General features: G+C 37.7%; 1 protein-coding gene across 2 annotated transcripts; it reads right to left on the bottom strand.

The window, feature by feature from the left end:
- Nucleotides 1–4600: 4600 nt before the first annotated feature.
- Nucleotides 4601–16259, bottom strand: si:dkey-202l22.3 (7 transmembrane receptor domain-containing protein). 2 transcript variants are annotated; one of them, XM_058634296.1, is made up of 5 exons: nt 15997–16259; nt 12758–12856; nt 9740–10212; nt 8542–8939; nt 4601–7807 (listed from the first exon to the last, which is right to left on the bottom strand). In XM_058634296.1, exons 3-5 carry the CDS (start codon nt 10194–10196, stop codon nt 7580–7582), a joined length of 1083 nt encoding a protein of 360 aa, XP_058490279.1. In that variant the 5' UTR covers nt 10197–10212; nt 12758–12856; nt 15997–16259; the 3' UTR covers nt 4601–7579. The 2 variants fall into 2 exon arrangements, with proteins under 2 accessions (XP_058490279.1, XP_058490278.1); XM_058634295.1 differs by lacking the exon at nt 12758–12856.
- Between the last annotated feature and the right edge of the window lie 3897 nt (nt 16260–20156).

Genomic DNA, 20156 nt, shown 5'->3' on the forward strand with positions numbered 1-20156 from the left:
CGACATACTATACTATGTCTTTTTGACAGCTTTTGGACGACATGCTATACTATGACTTTTTTGACAAATTTTGGACTACATACTATACTATGACTTTTTTGTCTCATTTTGGACGACATACTAAACTATGACTTTTTGGAGGGATTTTGGACGACATACTATACTATGACTTTTTGGAGGGATTTTGGACGACATACTATACTATGACTTTTTTGACAAATTTTGGAAGACAAGCTATACTATGACTTTTTTGAGTGATTTTGGACGACATACTATACTTTGACTTTTTTGTCTCATTTTGGACGACATACTATACTATGACTTTTTGGAGTGATTTTGGACGACATACTATATACTATGACTTTTTTGACTAATGTTGGACGACATACTATACTATGACTTTTTGGAGTGATTTTGGAGGACATACTATACTATGACTTTTTGGAGTGATTTTGGACGACATACTATATACTATGACTTTTTTGACTAATGTTGGACGACATACTATACTATGACTTTTTGGAGTGATTTTGGAAGACATACTATACTATGACTTTTTTGAGTGATTTTGGATGACATACTATACTAAGACTTTTTTGAGTGATTTTGGACGACATACTGTACTATAACTTTTTTGACAAATTTTGGACGACATACTATACTATGACTTTTTTTCTCATTTTGGACGACATACTATACTATGACTTTTTTGAGTGATTTTGGATGACATACTATACTATGACTTTTTTGACAGATTTTGGATGACATGCTATACCATGACTTTTTTGACAAATTTTGGACTACATACTATACTATGCCTTTTTTGACAAATTTTGGAAGACAAGCTATACTATGACTTTTTTGAGTGATTTTGGACGACATACTATACTATGACTTTTTTGTCTCATTTTGGACGACATACTGTACTATGACTTTTTTTCTCATTCTGGACGACATACTATACTATGACTTTTTGGAGTGATTTTGGACGACATACTATATACTATGACTTTTTTGACTAATGTTGGACGACATACTATACTATGACTTTTTGGAGTGATTTTGGAGGACATACTATACTATGACTTTTTTGACTAATGTTGGACGACATACTATACTATGTCTTTTTGACAGCTTTTGGACGACATGCTATACTATGACTTTTTTGACAAATTTTGGACTACATACTATACTATGACTTTTTTGTCTCATTTTGGACGACATACTAAACTATGACTTTTTGGAGGGATTTTGGACGACATACTATACTATGACTTTTTGGAGGGATTTTGGACGACATACTATACTATGACTTTTTTGACAAATTTTGGAAGACAAGCTATACTATGACTTTTTTGAGTGATTTTGGACGACATACTATACTTTGACTTTTTGGAGTGATTTTGGACGACATACTATATACTATGACTTTTTTGACTAATGTTGGACGACATACTATACTATGACTTTTTGGAGTGATTTTGGAGGACATACTATACTATGACTTTTTGGAGTGATTTTGGACGACATACTATATACTATGACTTTTTTGACTAATGTTGGACGACATACTATACTATGACTTTTTGGAGTGATTTTGGAAGACATACTATACTATGACTTTTTTGAGTGATTTTGGATGACATACTATACTAAGACTTTTTTGAGTGATTTTGGACGACATACTGTACTATAACTTTTTTGACAAATTTTGGACGACATACTATACTATGACTTTTTTTCTCATTTTGGACGACATACTATACTATGACTTTTTTGAGTGATTTTGGATGACATACTATACTATGACTTTTTTGACAGATTTTGGATGACATGCTATACCATGACTTTTTTGACAAATTTTGGACTACATACTATACTATGCCTTTTTTGACAAATTTTGGAAGACAAGCTATACTATGACTTTTTTGAGTGATTTTGGACGACATACTATACTATGACTTTTTTGTCTCATTTTGGACGACATACTGTACTATGACTTTTTTTCTCATTCTGGACGACATACTATACTATGACTTTTTGGAGTGATTTTGGACGACATACTATATACTATGACTTTTTTGACTAATGTTGGACGACATACTATACTATGACTTTTTGGAGTGATTTTGGAGGACATACTATACTATGACTTTTTTGACTAATGTTGGACGACATACTATACTATGTCTTTTTGACAGCTTTTGGACGACATGCTATACTATGACTTTTTTGACAAATTTTGGACTACATACTATACTATGACTTTTTTGTCTCATTTTGGACGACATACTATACTATGACTTTTTGGAGGGATTTTGGACGACATACTATACTATGACTTTTTGGAGGGATTTTGGACGACATACTATACTATGACTTTTTTGACAAATTTTGGAAGACAAGCTATACTATGACTTTTTTGAGTGATTTTGGACGACATACTATACTTTGACTTTTTTGTCTCATTTTGGACGACATACTATACTATGACTTTTTGGAGTGATTTTGGACGACATACTATATACTATGACTTTTTTGACTAATGTTGGACGACATACTATACTATGACTTTTTGGAGTGATTTTGGAGGACATACTATACTATGTCTTTTTTGACTAATGTTGGACGACATACTATATTATGTCTTTTTGACAGCTTTTGGACGACATGCTATACTATGACTTTTTTGACAATTTTTGGACGACATACAATACCATGACTTTTTGGAGGGATTTTGGACGACATACTATACTATCACTTTTTGGAGGGATTTTGGATGACATACTATACTATGACTTTTTTGACAGATTTTGGACGACATACTATACTCTTACTTTTTGGAGTGATTTTGGACGACATACTATACTATGACTTTTTTGAGTGATTTTCGATGGCATACTATACTATGACTTTTTTGAGTGATTTTCGATGGCATACTATACTATGACTTTTTTGAGTGATTTTGGACGACATACTTTACTATGACTTTTTGGACTAATTTGGACGACATACTATACTATGACTTTCTGACAGATTTTAGACGACATGCTATACTATGACTTTTTTGACAGATTTTGGATGACATACTATACTTTGACTTTTTGGAGTGATTTTGGATGACATACTATACTATGACTTTTTTGAGTGATTTTGGAAGACATACTATACTATGACTTTTTTGACAGATTTTGGATGACATACTCTACTATGACTTTCTGACAGATTTTGGACGACATGCTATACTATGACTTTTTTGAGTGATTTTGGACGACATACTATACTATGACTTTTTTGTCTCATTTTGGACGACATACTATACTATGACTTTTTTGTCTCATTCTGGACGACATACTATACTATGACTTTTTGGAGTGATTTTGGACGACATACTATATACTATGACTTTTTTGAGTGATTTTGGAGGACATACTATACTATGACTTTTTTGACTAATGTTGGACGACATACTATACTATGTCTTTTTGACAGCTTTTGGACGACATGCTATACTATGACTTTTTTGACAAATTTTGGACTACATACTATACTATGACTTTTTTGTCTCATTTTGGACGACATACTATACTATGACTTTTTGGAGGGATTTTGGACGACATACTATACTATGACTTTTTGGAGGGATTTTGGATGACATACTATACTATGACTTTTTTGACAGATTTTGGACGACATACTATACTATGACTTTTTTGAGTGATTTTCTATGGTATACCTTACTATGACTTTCTGACAGATTTTGGACGACATGCTATACTATGACTTTTTGGAGGGATTTTGGATGACATACTATACTATGACTTTTTTGACAGATTTTGGATGACATACTATACTATGACTTTTTTGACAGATTTTTGACGACATACTATACTATGACTTTTTTGAGTGATTTTGGACGACACTATACTATGACTTTTTTGAGTCATTTTGGACGACATACTATGCTATGACTTTTTGAGTTATTTTGAACGACATACTATACTATGTCTTTTTTGAGTGATTTTGGACGACATACTATCATATGACTTTTTGGAGGGATTTTGGATGACATACTATACTAAGACCTTTTTGAGTGATTTTGGATGACATACTATAGTATGACTTTTTTAGGTGATTTTTGACGACATACTATAGTATGACTTTTTTAGTGATTTTGGACGACATACTATACAAACAACAAACAAATAGGTAATCTAAAGGCTGAAAACCATCATACACTCCAGACAGTCTTATCTTTTTTTATTGAGATCATAATATTTATATTTGCCTCGGTGATGGACTTAAACCTTACAGTTGTCTTGAATAATCTGCCCTAGACATGAAAGGAAAAATATTACAAACACATTTCAGTGTAATGCAGTTCATTGCAGCACCATCACTTAACACAACCCCCATAATAATTACATACAGCATTTGAATTCATTACAACTCATTTAAACACCTAAACCGGCCATTTTAAGCTTTCAAGCTCTATAGCTGTTGTACTGAATTATAGAATTCATAATTGTTGTTTGCACTGCTCATCTGGACAAATGCGTGACTACAAACAAATCAACTAAAGTATTTACAGTTTTTCCTACTTTACTACTCACCAAATAAAAGCTTGGTAATAACAAATAGAAACGGGTGCAGCATGGAAGAGAGAATACATTTTTGTATGATATTATGATAATATGGCAAATACTAATTCTGATTCCCAAGCATTGTATTGTGAGACAGTAATACAAATACATTACTTGGAATTTACTTATATATTCTCCTTATTACAACAATATTACTGTTGTTATTATCAATCTGAAAATGGCATTAGGCATAAGATAGTAATTACCATAGTAATATATATTATTAACCATAACTCTGTTGTTACTGTACTGTCATGTAAAGTGTCACCAGGTGAAAAAGTTACAAAATAAAGAATAAAAATGTTTGGTTTTAATTTACAGACATAAACCAACATGTGTGGATATGAAATACATGTATTTATGTTTGACAAGCATAGCTGCATTATTTTGCTTTGTTTGTGAAACACAAAAGCTGTTGCCAGAAACCACTCACCCTTGCATCAGGGGAAACATTCAAATTTGCATATCAATTAATATCCATAATATGAAACAGATGACCTGGTTTGTCTACACAAAAGTGTCTATGAAAACAATTCAGAGGTCTCCACATCTCTACAATTGAAAATCTGGACATGATTGCCGTCTCGTTGGCTTAAGGTAATTTTTGACGACACAAAAGGCATCACGTTTGTGACCGTAAGAGAAGATAATTAATAACAAATTTACATCTGTTGCCTATATATTTACACAAAGAAGAAGAAAACATTTCTTTTTAACCTATATTAATATACTCCAATATTAGTGTTCTTATGTTTTGAAGATACTCAAGTCATTATTCAGTGTTTAGATGTGCCTAAAGCCTAATGACAAAGTTGCATTATTTATTTATTTTTGGTGACCCATACAGTAAATGTACAGGAACAAAGCTCTGGCGTACGTTCGTGCGGATAAACTATTCATGCACGCACACTCTCATTTTCTTTAGGCTGCCAGTTGAGTGCCACTCTTCATGCTGTTGTAATTGGCACCCTCTGTCTGCCCATCGCTGTCACCAAATAAATCATTTTTCATCCTTCATCAGTCTCAGCCACCATCACTATCAGTGTCTGGACTCCGTGGAGGATTAACTGGGCAGCTGCTCAGGACCAGATGCCTTAGATCTCAGTATTTCCCTATTTCAAATGCACCAAACGCACTGTTAAGACTTCATCATCACATTAATATTGTTATGAGTAATTACTTTCTTTTGCATTTCTCTCCTGGTTAAATTGCTTTTACAATAACAAAGGTTTTTATTCCCAAGGAGAGCTACTCAAGGTGAATTTTAGGTATTTTGCCTGACAGATGTCTGTATTTCTGTTCCTTTTTTCTCTGCTCTCTTCCTAAAAGTTCAAACCTATTTGCAAAGGCTTTAATACTTAAGTGACACAGTGCCTGGCACTGGGCACCGGAGGAAGGTGCAATTCATCTAAAAACAGCTGACCTCTCATCTAAAGGAAAAAACTATAAATCTTGGAGACCTTTTCAGCATGAGAGCAAAAAAAATCCCTTTGAGTGGAGGTGAACCTTGCAGTTTTAACGTTCACCTAGAGAGAAAAGCCAATACAACTCAATCTGCTGAGCAGCCGGGAGCAAAATAACCTGAATGCTAAAAGTTAACAGTTGGCATCTGGCTTTATTACCTTGCACTAAACCTTCACGGGGCATTTTAGCGCTTCCAGTGGGCTGACCAAAGACACTGTGTATTTTATAATCTGCAAACTTAGTTAGCTGATTGAACAAATGAGCGAGTCGTGTTAGGCTGATGGACAATTTTCCATGCAAAGCAATATTTGCAATGCATCGTGCATCAATGATTTAAAAAAATAATTATTATTTCAGCCTTAATCATCGATAATAATTATAAAGAAAACTGTAGCTTGAACAGAATTAATGTGGCTTAAATGTAATTCAGATTACATGAATACGTTTAGTGATGAGCCTTTCAACAAAGAAGTCCGAACAAAAATAGACTTTATAACCAGCTTTGGATAAACAAGGAAAGCGTTAATTGTAGGAACTTAAAGTAGGAACTTAACAGGATTGGTGTCAGGACAGTGATGCTTCAGGGCCTATTCTTCATGCTCGCAATATTAAGTTGATCATTGTGTCCGTCTTGTTTTCTAGACAGAATAAAAAAAAAACAAGACTTTGTTCATCAGGTGACATCAATATGAGTTTGGCACTTTGGCACAGTTTTACAGAGAGCACTGCAATGATACGTGTTTGTGCGTATTTTCCTCCCCACTCAGAATCAAACAAACAAACAAACACAGGGCCACTGATCTGTTTGCACCTATGACACACAAGTTTAGAACGCGCAACAAAGTAACAGTGAATAATACGACGCAATGACGCTAAAACAAAAGGCAATGCGTATTTTATACAACTTATCTTATACACTATGGGTGATATGTAATACAATAGAGACATCATTGATATAGAATAAGATACAAGAATAAGATTTTTAGCCGACACAAAATATTCTTCCATCTTCTTTTGCCAGCTGAGAAGAGTTCATTGTTAGGTCACTTCCCTGAAGTCAGGTGAAACATGTCCCCCTGTAATCAGTGTAACCACGCCCAGCATACGTTTGTTACAGAGCTCCTGTCGTCTGTTTATCCTGTTGGAACCTTTTGAGCTAACAGGATCTGCTTAATGTCGACACCAGCAGCTCGGCCTTCCAACAAAACATAGGAATCCAACTGTGTTAATCTTTACATCACAATAATTAACTACACTGCATCTTTGTAATAAGTGACCTCACTTAGAATTTACATGTGGTGAACCTGTACAAGAGATGACTAAATGTTTTAAAGTCACAAAATACAAAACAAAGACTGAAAGGGCAAAGTGGCTCGAATGTGTAACCAGAAGCTGTTGTATTTTCATTTGTATCAGATGTTGGTGTTTGAGTGAAGATGAGGCTCCGTATGAGGCTGCTGAAGAAGAAGCAGTTAACTCCTGGATGACGCTCTCTCCACCATGTCACTCTGTCGTTTGCGGCAAGGACACAGGTAGCCACTCAGGTGCATGCGCACCTTGCTGTGCAGTGAGGCATAGATGAAGGGGTTGTAACACGCAGAGCTCATCGCTACCAAATGGCAGCAGACCTGTAGGACGTTTATGTAGCGTTTCCCAATGATGTGGAACTCTTGGTCCAGGTCCAGCAGCAAGTTCAGGACCTACACGATGACATGAAAACACCCGTAACTGCACAGAATCTGTGAGGATTTGGAAATAATTTTGTCTGACCCCGCCGACCCTGAATAAAGGGACACTGGACAGCAACGTGTATGTTGTGTTGTGATAGTGGCATGCTCATTACATGAACTAATGAACTTGTTGTGCCAGCTTAGGCTTACGTCCAGGAGCCCACCACAAATGTGCAGAATGTACAATGTACACTGTACAATGAATAACATTTAAACATTACTTTCATTCATTTTCAGATGCTTCACTGTTCATAATAAAAGCCACTTGTGGTGCACAAGCTTAACATGACTTGAAGCATGAAACTGCCATCTGTGTGGAAGCAGTGCCCCAGGAAATAAGCCCAGCATCTGCACAAATCACCCCGCCTTAATACGATGAAGAAGAAATCCCAACCTGTTAGCCTTTTGCACGGCTCATTGTGGATGCAATGTTTGTCTTGGAGACACAATTACCTGCCGTATCAAATCTAACAAGCTCAAGGGCAATAAAAGCTTCGCTCTATTTTTAAAATCACATCTCTGTTTTCAAGTTTATTATTTGCAGATACTTGCAAAATCCTCCTAATCACCCTTTATGAACTCAAGATAATCAAATTCTGCTGGACTGAACAGTTGGGTAAGTAATAGCAGAGAAGGGATTGTGCAGCTAAAACAGTTTTTGATTTCAGACCTTTTGATTTTTGGATCTTCTTACGCACACTCACCTGCAGGGGCAGCCAACACAGTGCAAAGGCCAGCACTGAAGCGACCAGCAGAGAGAAGGTCTTCCTCCTCTTTTGGTTCCAGCGCTGCTGGCTGCTGGATAACTCCCCTGGTATTGAATAGTGTTTAAGGCTGACAGTTATGGCACAGTAGGATACACTGACTGACAACAGAGGAATCATATAGGAGGCGACGAGAATGAAGCAGGAATAGAGCAGCCGCAGATTGCCACTATCTGGCCAGAATTCCTCACACACAACCAAGTCAATACCGCTCGGTCGAAGGTCCAGGTAGCGAGTGTAGAGAGATGGCGGCGCAGCCAGAGCCAGAGACAAAAGCCATACACCCAGAGTCACTGCACCACAACCCCATGCAGAAATCCTCTTCCTCACTGGATGAGCTGAGACAGAAAGAAAAAAAAAACTATTCAGACATAGCATACGATAGGTCAAACTTTAAAGCAGTACAGTGTGCCATGCATTAGATCTACAATGCGAGTTGTAGTTTCAATAAAATAATCCTGGTGAAAACTGCTGCACAAAGAAACAATGAAAAATAGTTACAAATGTTCGCTTTCGCTTGGGACAATTTTACCCGTTAATCCTTTAAAAATAATGCTGTATTTAAGGCTGCACAATTATTTAAGATGAAGTCAATTCCTACGATTGAACATGCAATCATTTAAAACTGTGTGAGACACTGCGTGAGGATGGCTGATATCAATATTTGTTAAAGCCGTTTTCCACTCAGACATCTGAATGTAACTACTTCTGATTCCACAGTTCATGATGTCAGAACGTGTCAAGGATGGAAGCCATAGGTTTAGTCTTTAACAATGTAATGTATACTCTTCCAGGTTTGCCATACTGTCCTTCATATGAAATGTAAGTGGTCGCTGAGGCTGCTGAATAAATGTGGTGGAGCACAAAGTACATTAGTGAAGTGGGAGTCTACAATTTCATGAAATGGAAAACACCTTGAAAGTGTGCTAAAGTAAAAGAATAAAGGCCAAATTCATTGTCTCCCTGTGAATGTGTCGACTGCTCCAGAACATCGATGTGAATGTGGAATCATCGTCCCATGACCGACACGGACCCTCACTATACTATGAATGGAACTGCAGGCAAAACTCTCTGTGGACAGAAAATATGAAGGTGACTTTTTATGTACTTATGTGCTTATCGCTACCACTGGCCTTACCTACAACAACATAGCGGTCAACGGCGATGGCAGTGAGAGAAAGCACTGACGCAAACACTGTGGCACACTGCACCAATGGGACCAGGTGGCACAGAGGTCTCCCAAAGGCCCAGCCGTGGCTGTCGAAGGCATAAGACATGGTCAGTGGAACACAACTCAAACACATCAGCAGGTCTCCTGCCGCCAAGTTACCGATGAAAAAGTTGGTGGCGTTGTGGAGCTTCTTGTCGGCCAGGATGCAAGCCAACAGCACGGTGTTTCCTACACCGGCCACGGCCACAACGAGACAGTAGAGAGGCAAGAAGAGAGGCTTGAAACGTAGAAGGAGCTCCAGGCCGACGAACACGTCCAGGGGGTTGCTGTGGTTGAGTCCATGCAGTTTACTTCCCTCGAGCTTTTCTCGACCTGTCTCGTGGCTGGTGTTACCGGTCACAGTTAAGTCCAGGAATATGTCCATGTCCCTGCAGGCCGACCTACATACAAAGGACAACATAATCCTTAATGAACCAGTGAGTATTACAAGAATTATAATAAACTGATAAACATCACATTTGGTATTCTTCCGCTTCTCCCAGCCTCGTACGTATTAACAACACGTGCCTGGACATGTTCTTAGGAAATTGACTAAATCACAGTGCGACTGACACATGATCAGCCATTGTTTATTCATTCATTTATTCTCACTTTCTAGTTGATTTTTCAGTAACAACAAAAGTAAATGGGCTGACCGTTTCTCATTTAGTAGATATTCACCATTTATGAGGATGGGGATAATTTGTTCAATTGATGATAATAACATTTTATCCTTTCTTCATATGCAGCCTATTGTTTTGATACACTGAATGGAAGGCATACAATTATATCCACCCTTTTTTGTGATGGTGCTGCAACAAGAAACCAAAAGCACCTGTTTGGACGACGCAGGAAGAGGAAATAGCTAAAACTTTAGTGCAGTATCTTATATTTTGGGTTTGGGGCAAGTAAAGAATCCCTGGCAATTATAAGAAAGATGTGTGTTTTATGCTTTTCAGTGAGCAATCTGCAACAAAATGTGCTTAAATGTTTGAAAAAGCACACTTTTCAAAGCATGGTGAGTTACCACTGAAGTCCCTGCAGTTCGTAACTGTATGTGCACACTTGGCTACTGAAGAAAACTCCTATTCATAGACTTCAATTGACATTCAATCATAACTTCATTTCACCTTCCACCTCATTCAACGGCTTAACCCTTTCCCCAATTTGTAAGGGTGACACTGACTCACTGCAGTGGGAGAAATTATGCAAGTAAGGTATGTTGTTTTGATCCAAACTCATCAAATTACTGCTCTGACAGACACTGGTAATCGTCTTAGACTAATGAGGGAAAATATTTTCACTTAAAGAAAGAATCATCATTCTTTCGTTGTATTTTAACAGCAGCATTTGAAGATAGTGGATTTAATCTATACTCTGAAACACTCCTATATGGAAAGAAGTGTGTTCGCAGACCTTCGGCAGACTGTGTGGGAATTAAAATGAGTTAAGGTCATGAATAAATTACTTTTATCAATAACCCATGCTGTTGTCCAAGTGTTATACTCGACACTTTAACCTGTAGACGCTGTGCTCCAATGAAGTGATAAAGAAATAATTATACTGTGTGGTAATTATAGCATTGCTAAAACAACAAATCAGATGGTGGCCCAAGACCTTTTGCAGTAAGTGCTGCGTCCTTCAAATAGCTCATAGATCAATTTCCTGGTCACTGTTCAGTGCAGCCCGTAAAGGTGTAAGGCAGGAGCTCACATCCAAAATGAAATAATCAAAACACTTTCATCTGTTCTGTACCTTTTTAAAGTTGCTGATGTGTCGTTCACAGCGTTATATTCTAACTGCTATCATCGGTTAGTGGCACTGGGTCCTCACTCCCAGGGGTTTTCAGTATCTCATAACATTTTATCAATTCAGCGACCAGAGAATGCAGAGTGCAAAAAGGACTCCTCTGTTCTCCTGATGCCCTTGGGAACTGATATGACCTTCATATGTGACTACTCTCTCCGCTCTCCATGCCATTTCCTATTTCGTCCTTTTAATTAATTTATGCATCGGGTTTAAATAGACTTCTTCATTTGTGTATTAATTATCTATGGAAGCGCATTGCATGCAATTCGTTTCCGTAATTATCCACTTCAAAATGAGAAAAGCACACTGCATGTGCATTCAGGCTGCTCTAGAAACATGGCAGCACAAGACGATGGCCTCTGTAGACCAAGGTCTTTGCCTTAATTACATTATTCTAATCTTTCAAAACAAGTGTATAATTTGTGCCAATAAAACCTCCTAAATGTTACACACTGGATCTATAATAACTTAATAATGAGCGAAGTTTGCAAGAACAGTTCAAGGCTTTGTGGATACTTTGAGGATATTATTATTTTAAAGTTGTTTGTATGAATTTAGCCTTAATGTGGTGGTTCTTAAAACAGTACATGCTTCAGGAGTTGTTTCCAATTAATGAGGACATACGTACACATACAGTGGGAGAAATGTCAGCATGTTGACAAAGCTATCGTGACTAACACATGGCGTGTAGGGTCATGACAGGATGAACTTTTCTGTGGGATTGCCTTCTTAATCCACCACTTGCATGTACATGACATTCTAATGCTTGTGGATGAGCAGTTCCCCATACATACATAACTGTGTATGTGGCCTTTTAACTTGGAGTCAACACTGAAAACACCAAACTGTTTTCGTGCTCCCGGTAAACAATTCCCTGCACTTTAAGTGATTTCTGATGTCTGAGAAACTTTTTGTTAATGTCAGCCAGTTTTCATAAAAAAGAAAACCATCTGACCTTTAAGTGAAGTATTTCCATACGGAATCAATTCTGGTGGTAAAGTAGTTTTTTCATCTATTTACTTCTCCTTTAAAGGTCTGTGTGGAGATGCAGTTGAAAGTACTTACTGACTAAGAAGTGTAGCAATGTAAGGTGCAGTTCAGTAGCTTCCCTGTTTGGAAATAAACTCACAAATGCACCTGGTACAGTTTACTGCTGCCAGCGCTGGTACAGGGGCGACCTCAGTTTGAATAAGATAAACGTCTTGATCCTCTGGGTATAGATTTACTTTCTGGCGTCTGTAAACACAGGGAGAGAGTGTCCTTTTGAGGTGAGGACCAGATGCAGTGGAGATCAATAATCCATTACACACTACACAATATGCCTAAAAAACACTTTAGTCTTGAAGTGATAGGATTAATTACAAAGTCATTCATTATTTTATATCTCAAGGGGCAACAAAAGAGGAACTGCACAAAAAAAGGATTATGATATGTGTATAAGTTAACAGCATTTACAAGAACAGTCAATACATAGATAGACAGTTACGATTACACCATATGAGGATAATTCATGGACAGTACATACAAAGTGGACACAGTCTTCCACTTTAAGTAAGACTCTATTGAATAACCACCAGAGGTTGCAAAAAAGAACTCCATTTGAATGGAAGTCTATGGGGAAAAAAAGCAAATGGTCTCAATCACTGATTTCTGGCCTTCTACTGTAAACTGTAAATGATGCCAGCTTTGTAAATTGTCACACTTTGTTATAGGAAATGAGACAATAAAGCATGACACATATGAAAGGACGCCAGTGGGTCCAGTCGCTGGTTGCAGGTGTCTGTGGAATTCTGGCTGCAAAACCTTCCGTGACGTGACCTGGCCAAAGTCGAGGTTTAAAAATAGGAGTTCAGATTCTTATGGGAGATGTCCCAACTGTTTGACACTTGATACTGCTCATGACGTACATGAGATAAGACATTTAAATCCATCCGGTTATGAATGTCTACGTAACAAGACAAGTGTCAACGTATCGCCTCAGTCTGGAGACACTGAATGTCTTTCAGAAATCTTGTTCAGACTGACACTGACAGCCCCTGATGCACATTGTTAGAATGCAGGGGATTATGGGACAGGGTCAGCGGGACATTTTAGGCTGATATTTTAGCAAACCACAAATAATCTGAGCTCACTTTTCTGAACAATTGAAACATGACTTACAGCTGTGTTTATCATCATGATAGATTTTTAACCACTTGTGGTGCTTTTTAATAAATGTATATAAAAAAAAAAGGTCTGAGTTGAGAAGAGCCACTGAAGACGCTGCAGCTGAGTGTTTATCTTCCATGACTTGTGTGAATAAATGATGATACTGATAAAAATCTTTAGCAGATGGTTCCAGTGCAGTGACTGAGTATGAGAAGCACATCAGTGCAGTCAGTTCGAAGATTATTTTGGATGATTTCCAAAGTCCAATTCAAATCCTGTTAGGGGCCATTACTTGCTCAGCGGGTCTCATCATTTTAGATCCAGCGTCTCTAAGCGGCAGACGGCATCGTGTCCTCTGATTTCCAGTTGTTCCGTACATGTTCATAATCGATATATAGGAATAGGAATAGTTTTCTCCCCACTCCCATTTAGGTTCCCACTGTCTACCTTATGTGACCACCTTATGTGGATAAACCCACCATTGCCTAGTAACACTGTTACCATGGCCTTTGTAGAAAGCAAAGGCAGCTAATTTGTGAGGCGTGATGAGAATTGAGCACCCTCGACATGCTAAACAGGAGGGACGACTCCTGATGACTCCCACCCTGTTTTGCTAATGTTCTCTTCCTGTCTTCCCATATTCCTAAATACCCACAGTTTTTTTTTTTTTGTCTCTCTGAATCGACTGACGTTCCCTAAATAGAGCAATTCATATCAATCTTGCATTGCCATCATTCTGCAGCTGCTGATGCATCCAAAATGAGCCGGTTATATGCCAATTCAGATTTTATGGTTTTCCTAGTATTTGAAATGGAATTATAAGAAGCTGTTTATTTTCAATACTGCCCCACAAACGTCATACCAGTTTTAGTGCAGATGTACATGTGACAAACATGTCCGTGCATGTATGTAGATAACATGTTCCTGGCACTCAACAGCACCATTTCCCTAAGTGAGATGTTAAGTAGGATTCTTTCTAGGTGTTTGACACTCACACTGAAGTTCACACTGCAGTGAGGATGTCTTTCTGCAGGGCTAATGGTGAAATGCTGGCTAAATGTTATTACCTCCTGCTGACTCGTTCATTAGGAGAGGTCAAAATCACTTTAACAGCATTGGCTCTGACAAATGGCAACTCAAGTTGTGCAAACACATCATGCACAGAGAATAAAAAACAGAAAAAATCTGAATTTAGAATGTTATGTTTGCTATTTAAGATGAATTATGAGAAGCAATCATCCCCAGTTTATGTGTATTTGAAGCTGCTGGTTAGAAAGTATTCCTGTGTTATCTTACAGAGAGGAACATATATACCACTAAGTGTTTGTATTAAAGCAACAGGCTTCTGCTATTTTTCCCTCGACATTTATCCTTAACGCAACATAAAAGGCACTCAGGCACTGCTGCACTCCTTTAGTCTTCATTCATGCTGACAAGATTCTCATACAGACGTAACAAGAATGTGAAAAATAAACATTTTGATTGAGTGTTGAAACTCAATCCTTTAGACGTTAAGAAAACTCAACTGTGCTTTGGATTGATGATGACTCATATTGTGCTGCATGTTAAAAATGTAGGTAGGGTATCTTTGCCCAAATACAATCACATTTCATGTTTAGTCTTCCATGATTACACAACTGTCTCATGGCTAATCTATGTATTTACATACATGAACTTTTTACACAGCATACGCAGCACGTGAAATTCCCACTTTATTAAAAGCACTTTATTAATGGCTCTCAGGACTGATCAGACATTTTGGCCACTGCTGTTCAGCTGCTGCTCCTTTGAGAACACACACTGACGGACGATTATAATTTGGATTGATCCACATGTCAAAGTGTGGATCTATTCAAACGGATCCATGTTTTCAATTATTAAACTAATGATTTTTAAAGTTAAAATTGAGATAAGTTACATTTAAAAGTTGTTTTTCCAACAGGCATTTCATCATTCATATTGTCTCATACAAGCATTTAATGTCAGCAAAAGATATGCTAATTATATAATACAATCTAAGATCCTTCTTCTTGCAAGTAACTGGTAGCTGATTCCAAAGAACTTCTATTCACTAATAATGAAGATTACATTTTTTTTGTGCTTAAACTGAGCAAAGAAAATAAAATATAGTGCAATATTTGAACATTTGTGGTAAAATGCTGGTGTTTTATTTTTTGTATCTTGAGAAAATCAATAAATGTCATTGCAAAGAGTGAAGGGAATCTTACCTGTGCAGATGTGTAAAACTGAGAAAATCCCTGTGTGGTGTCTCTTCAGTTCAGCATGTTATCGTCTCCTTTTTCTTTGTTGGCTTTCTGTCTTTGCATGTGCTCTCTCTCTCTCTTTCTAGTCCCAGAGCTTATATCTCAAGTGAGACATGCTTTTCTGCAGCTTTTACAGAGCACCAGTGATTTGAGGAATCAGGCGGACACAGCGTCTCATTCAGCACTGAGCGAGAGTGACAGAGGGAGGGAGGAAGAAAAAGGACGACATAAGCTCTCTCCCTCAAATCTACAGGCTGCGCCTCCTCCCACTTATTCTTTGCATTGTTTGCATCATTATTCCTTCACACTCATGCAGGTCTGTTTAACAAAACATGCTGAGGACCACTGTTCAGCAATGCTAGAGAGGAGAGCATGACATTTTCCTTTGCTCTATTTGTTGTTGAAATCCTTGGTTGTCTGTATATACTCTCTGAATGAAGGAGAAAATGAGCAACCACGTGAAAAAAAAGCAGGAATAATTAGATTTTTGTCTCCACAGAGAGGACAGAGATGAAATTATCCACATACAGCGTCATCAAAGACTTTCAAAAATTGCAGATTCTCATCTAATTGTGCTGGTTGAGAAGACATTCACTCCTAAAAACGAACAAATAAAAATCCATATGAGAAATCGAACATATCTATTCTCCTATAGCTACTTATCTTAGTCGTGTCTTTTGTAATAAAGCGTCTTGTAAATATGGAATGTAATAAATACTCTGCAGAAGACAAGGACTGGAACAATTCTGGAGCGATTCACACATCCACCATCGTTGCTTTGTACTGCAACACTCCAACCTGCTGCCACCCTCACACTGATGTCAGGGAAGGAAGCTGTACTATTTTATTTTTATTTATTTTTATATTTAACCTTTATTTAACCAGGGGGGGATTAAAAATCTCTTTTTCAAGTGTGTCCTGGCCAAGACAGGAAGCAACATGGTTAAAAACAAAGAGATTATTGCAAGGTCACAGACAAATAGGCAGCATCCAGACATAATAATCAAATAAGCCATTTTCAGGATCACAATCATTATCATAAAACTATAAACTATAAATCATCCATTTTGAGGTAGGGCAATGTGTATATATGTGTGTGAATATTACTCCCGTCTTGCAGCTGTGTCCCATGTTCGTTCACATCTGTGGTAAAAGTTCATTTAGCTCAAGATAATCAGAATCCTTTTATTATCCCGAAGGAAATTGTTTTGTTACAGTTGTTCCATATCAGAATCAGTAAGTACCAGAAAAAAAGAGCACAAAAAATAATTAAGATTAAAATTAAATAAAAAATAGCACAAAGCCCTTGTTTAAACAAGAATAACAAAATGACAAAAATGTACAACGTGTACAGGATAAACATTATCAATGTGATAATGAATAAATGAACCGGATATTAATATCTCTGTATATGTGAGACAGCAGATCCCCCGACCCCTGTGCGTGTGTGTGTGTGTGTGTGTGTGTGTGGAAAGAGGCTGCTTTTAGAACCAATGTTTAAATGTGATGATGACCCTTCAACTCAGAACTGTGCAGGGTCTTTTCACATATTTTACATCGGGGGGGACAATTCAATACAAGATTGACACCTCAATACTGAACACTGACTTGCTGACAAACCCAGTAAAGACAAGATACAGGGAAGCAGTGGGTATTGATTGCTTTCTTTTTTTTTCAATTTTCAAGAGGAATTTTGCACAGCACCGTTTCTGTTGAAGTCTGTAAGAAAAGTGAACGTTTGTTCGGCATCTTTGTCCACCTATAAATGTTTTCAAAAAAATGCCAGACCATGAGCATTCAGGCCTTGAGGCACTGACTTGACTTTTAATGTAACATGTTAACAGTATGTCACTGCTGTATGTGCCAAGCGACTATAAAATTATTCCATTCCACATCTTAGGGGCAGCTTAGAGACCGCAGAGGCCCAAATGGCCTATACATATATATATATATATATATATATATATATATATATATGTGTATATACGAGATTGTGGCAATGATGTCCTGGGAAGAGTCAGCTGGAAGAAATGAAAACAGAAAGTATGAGACGACTGAAGCATGCAACAAAGTTGTCTCGGAGTATATCACTGCAGCAAGCATCATTTACACTGGGCCACTGAGTGGTGGAGGATAGAGCTTTTATACGTCTTCATGTGTGTCGAGCACCGTCACCTTCAAACCCCACAGTCCAAAGACATGCAGCTAAGATTAACTGTAAATTTGTAGGCGAAAATGTCAGTGTGATTTTATTTTTTATTTTTTTTTGTCTCTGTATGTTGGCCCCGTGTTAGTTTTCCAAACTCCACAGACATTCAGTCACCTGTTGGAACGTATTATCTGTCAATCACACTGTATTCACTCACGTGTGCTGTGCTTTCCATCTCTTTGTCTCATAATTTACAAACTTCTTGTCATGTTCTGTTAGAAGAACTATAGCAAGAATTGAGATGAACTCCTCAGAAAAGGCTTCATGTGACCCTCAAAGGACAGACAATTCATAATTTCTGTCACACAAGACCACAGGGCTTACATAAAGGGACAGAATCCTTACTCCCAATCTAAAAAATTATACACCATGAGTCAGTGCAGAAAAAGGAAAGACAAAAAGGCTTAAATTTAAAAAGGCAGTTCTGCATCAAAGGTGTTTAGTCTGCAAGACTCATATTCAAGCCTTTTAGAAAGATCCCGTGCAATTTTACCCCTTGAAGCTTGGGAAATGTGGAGACAGACGTTTGTAAAACTTGAATTAAGCTTGAATTTGAGAAGCTTAGATGATAAAAAATACAATATTCAAGTGTGCAATAGTGTGAACAAACATGTTAGAATCAAAAACAAGAAATGATCCCGCAGTACGCTGACTTTTTGATTTTGATCACAACTGAAACTGTGATGTTTTGAGGGTGCAGCGGCACAGCACGTCTGCCTCACGAAATGTCACCGTCTGATAAGTTTTGACTCAGCGCTCCTTAAGGACACCTTTAGCAGCAAACAGTCACAGTAGATTAGCGTGGCTTCACACCCCCACATCATGGCTCTGACCTTCATATGTCTCAATGTACATTCGACCACTTTCATGGCCCCAGTTTTGGACCCCACTGCCAACCTGAAAGGAAACACTATAGAGATCAAGGAAGGGAAGAATATGAGGCGAGAGCAAGTGGCAACTGGCAGTGACATCAATCATTAGAATGTGAACTCCTGTCTTTAAACCCTGAGATTGACGATTTAGCCAATAATGGAAGTTCACAGACGTCTTTTTGGATGACGCTAGCTGTCAATCACAGTGTCCACTCATGTGTGCCATACTTTAGAGTCTATTTTTCCTTTAAATGGTGCATCCACTCTTTTAAAAAGAAGTCCATGTGTGGTTGGGGGAAATGCACCACAAATATCAATGGATGATCATTAAGAGAAGTGTAGTAGTGGCTCGAGTGAAAGCAGAGGGATGGGTCTTTAGAAAGAGGAAAACTATTGATTTTAGCAAAAAACATTTTTAAAAAATGAAGTGCTTTTAGAGAAAAATGTAAAAAGAAAAATACAACATTTCACTAATGGGGTGGCTTCATTCAAAAGCTGTATTGTGTGATTGTGTGTCAGTTCATCTTGATTTCATGCTCAGATGACACTCTCATCTTTGATTCCATTGATCAATCTGTCCTTGCACTCCCAAAGACATTGTTATGCTCATCTGCTTTTTTTTTTTTTTTACCCACAAAGATGATGGAATCTGCCTGAACCAGAGAACAGTGCTTTGTTGCTAAGCATTAAAGTGATATTGCAGGTATGGCAGTCTAAACTATTGTCACTGCAGCCTGTACTGTATATGTCAGCTTGGTCACACTTTCAGTAGATTACACTTTTTGTCAACATCAGCAAACACAGGTACCTCTGTAAATGAAAAGGAAACACCTCCACCCCAGATAGGTCTACTTTCACACATTTGTGTCCAGCGCAGTGCTGCTGGTGACAGAATGTGTTGACTCCTCGGACCAAAAAAGTGACAACATGCGATTGTGTTAGAGAAGCACTGAGGTTCCAAGGCTCGAAGGCTCGAGGACGATTTGCTGCTGTTTGTTCTTGTGTGGTAAAGAAACAGCATCTCTGAATCTGAGGACTTTAAA

Source organism: Solea solea, chromosome 7, assembly GCF_958295425.1.
Source record: "Solea solea chromosome 7, fSolSol10.1, whole genome shotgun sequence".
Lineage (NCBI taxonomy): Eukaryota > Metazoa > Chordata > Actinopteri > Pleuronectiformes > Soleidae > Solea > Solea solea.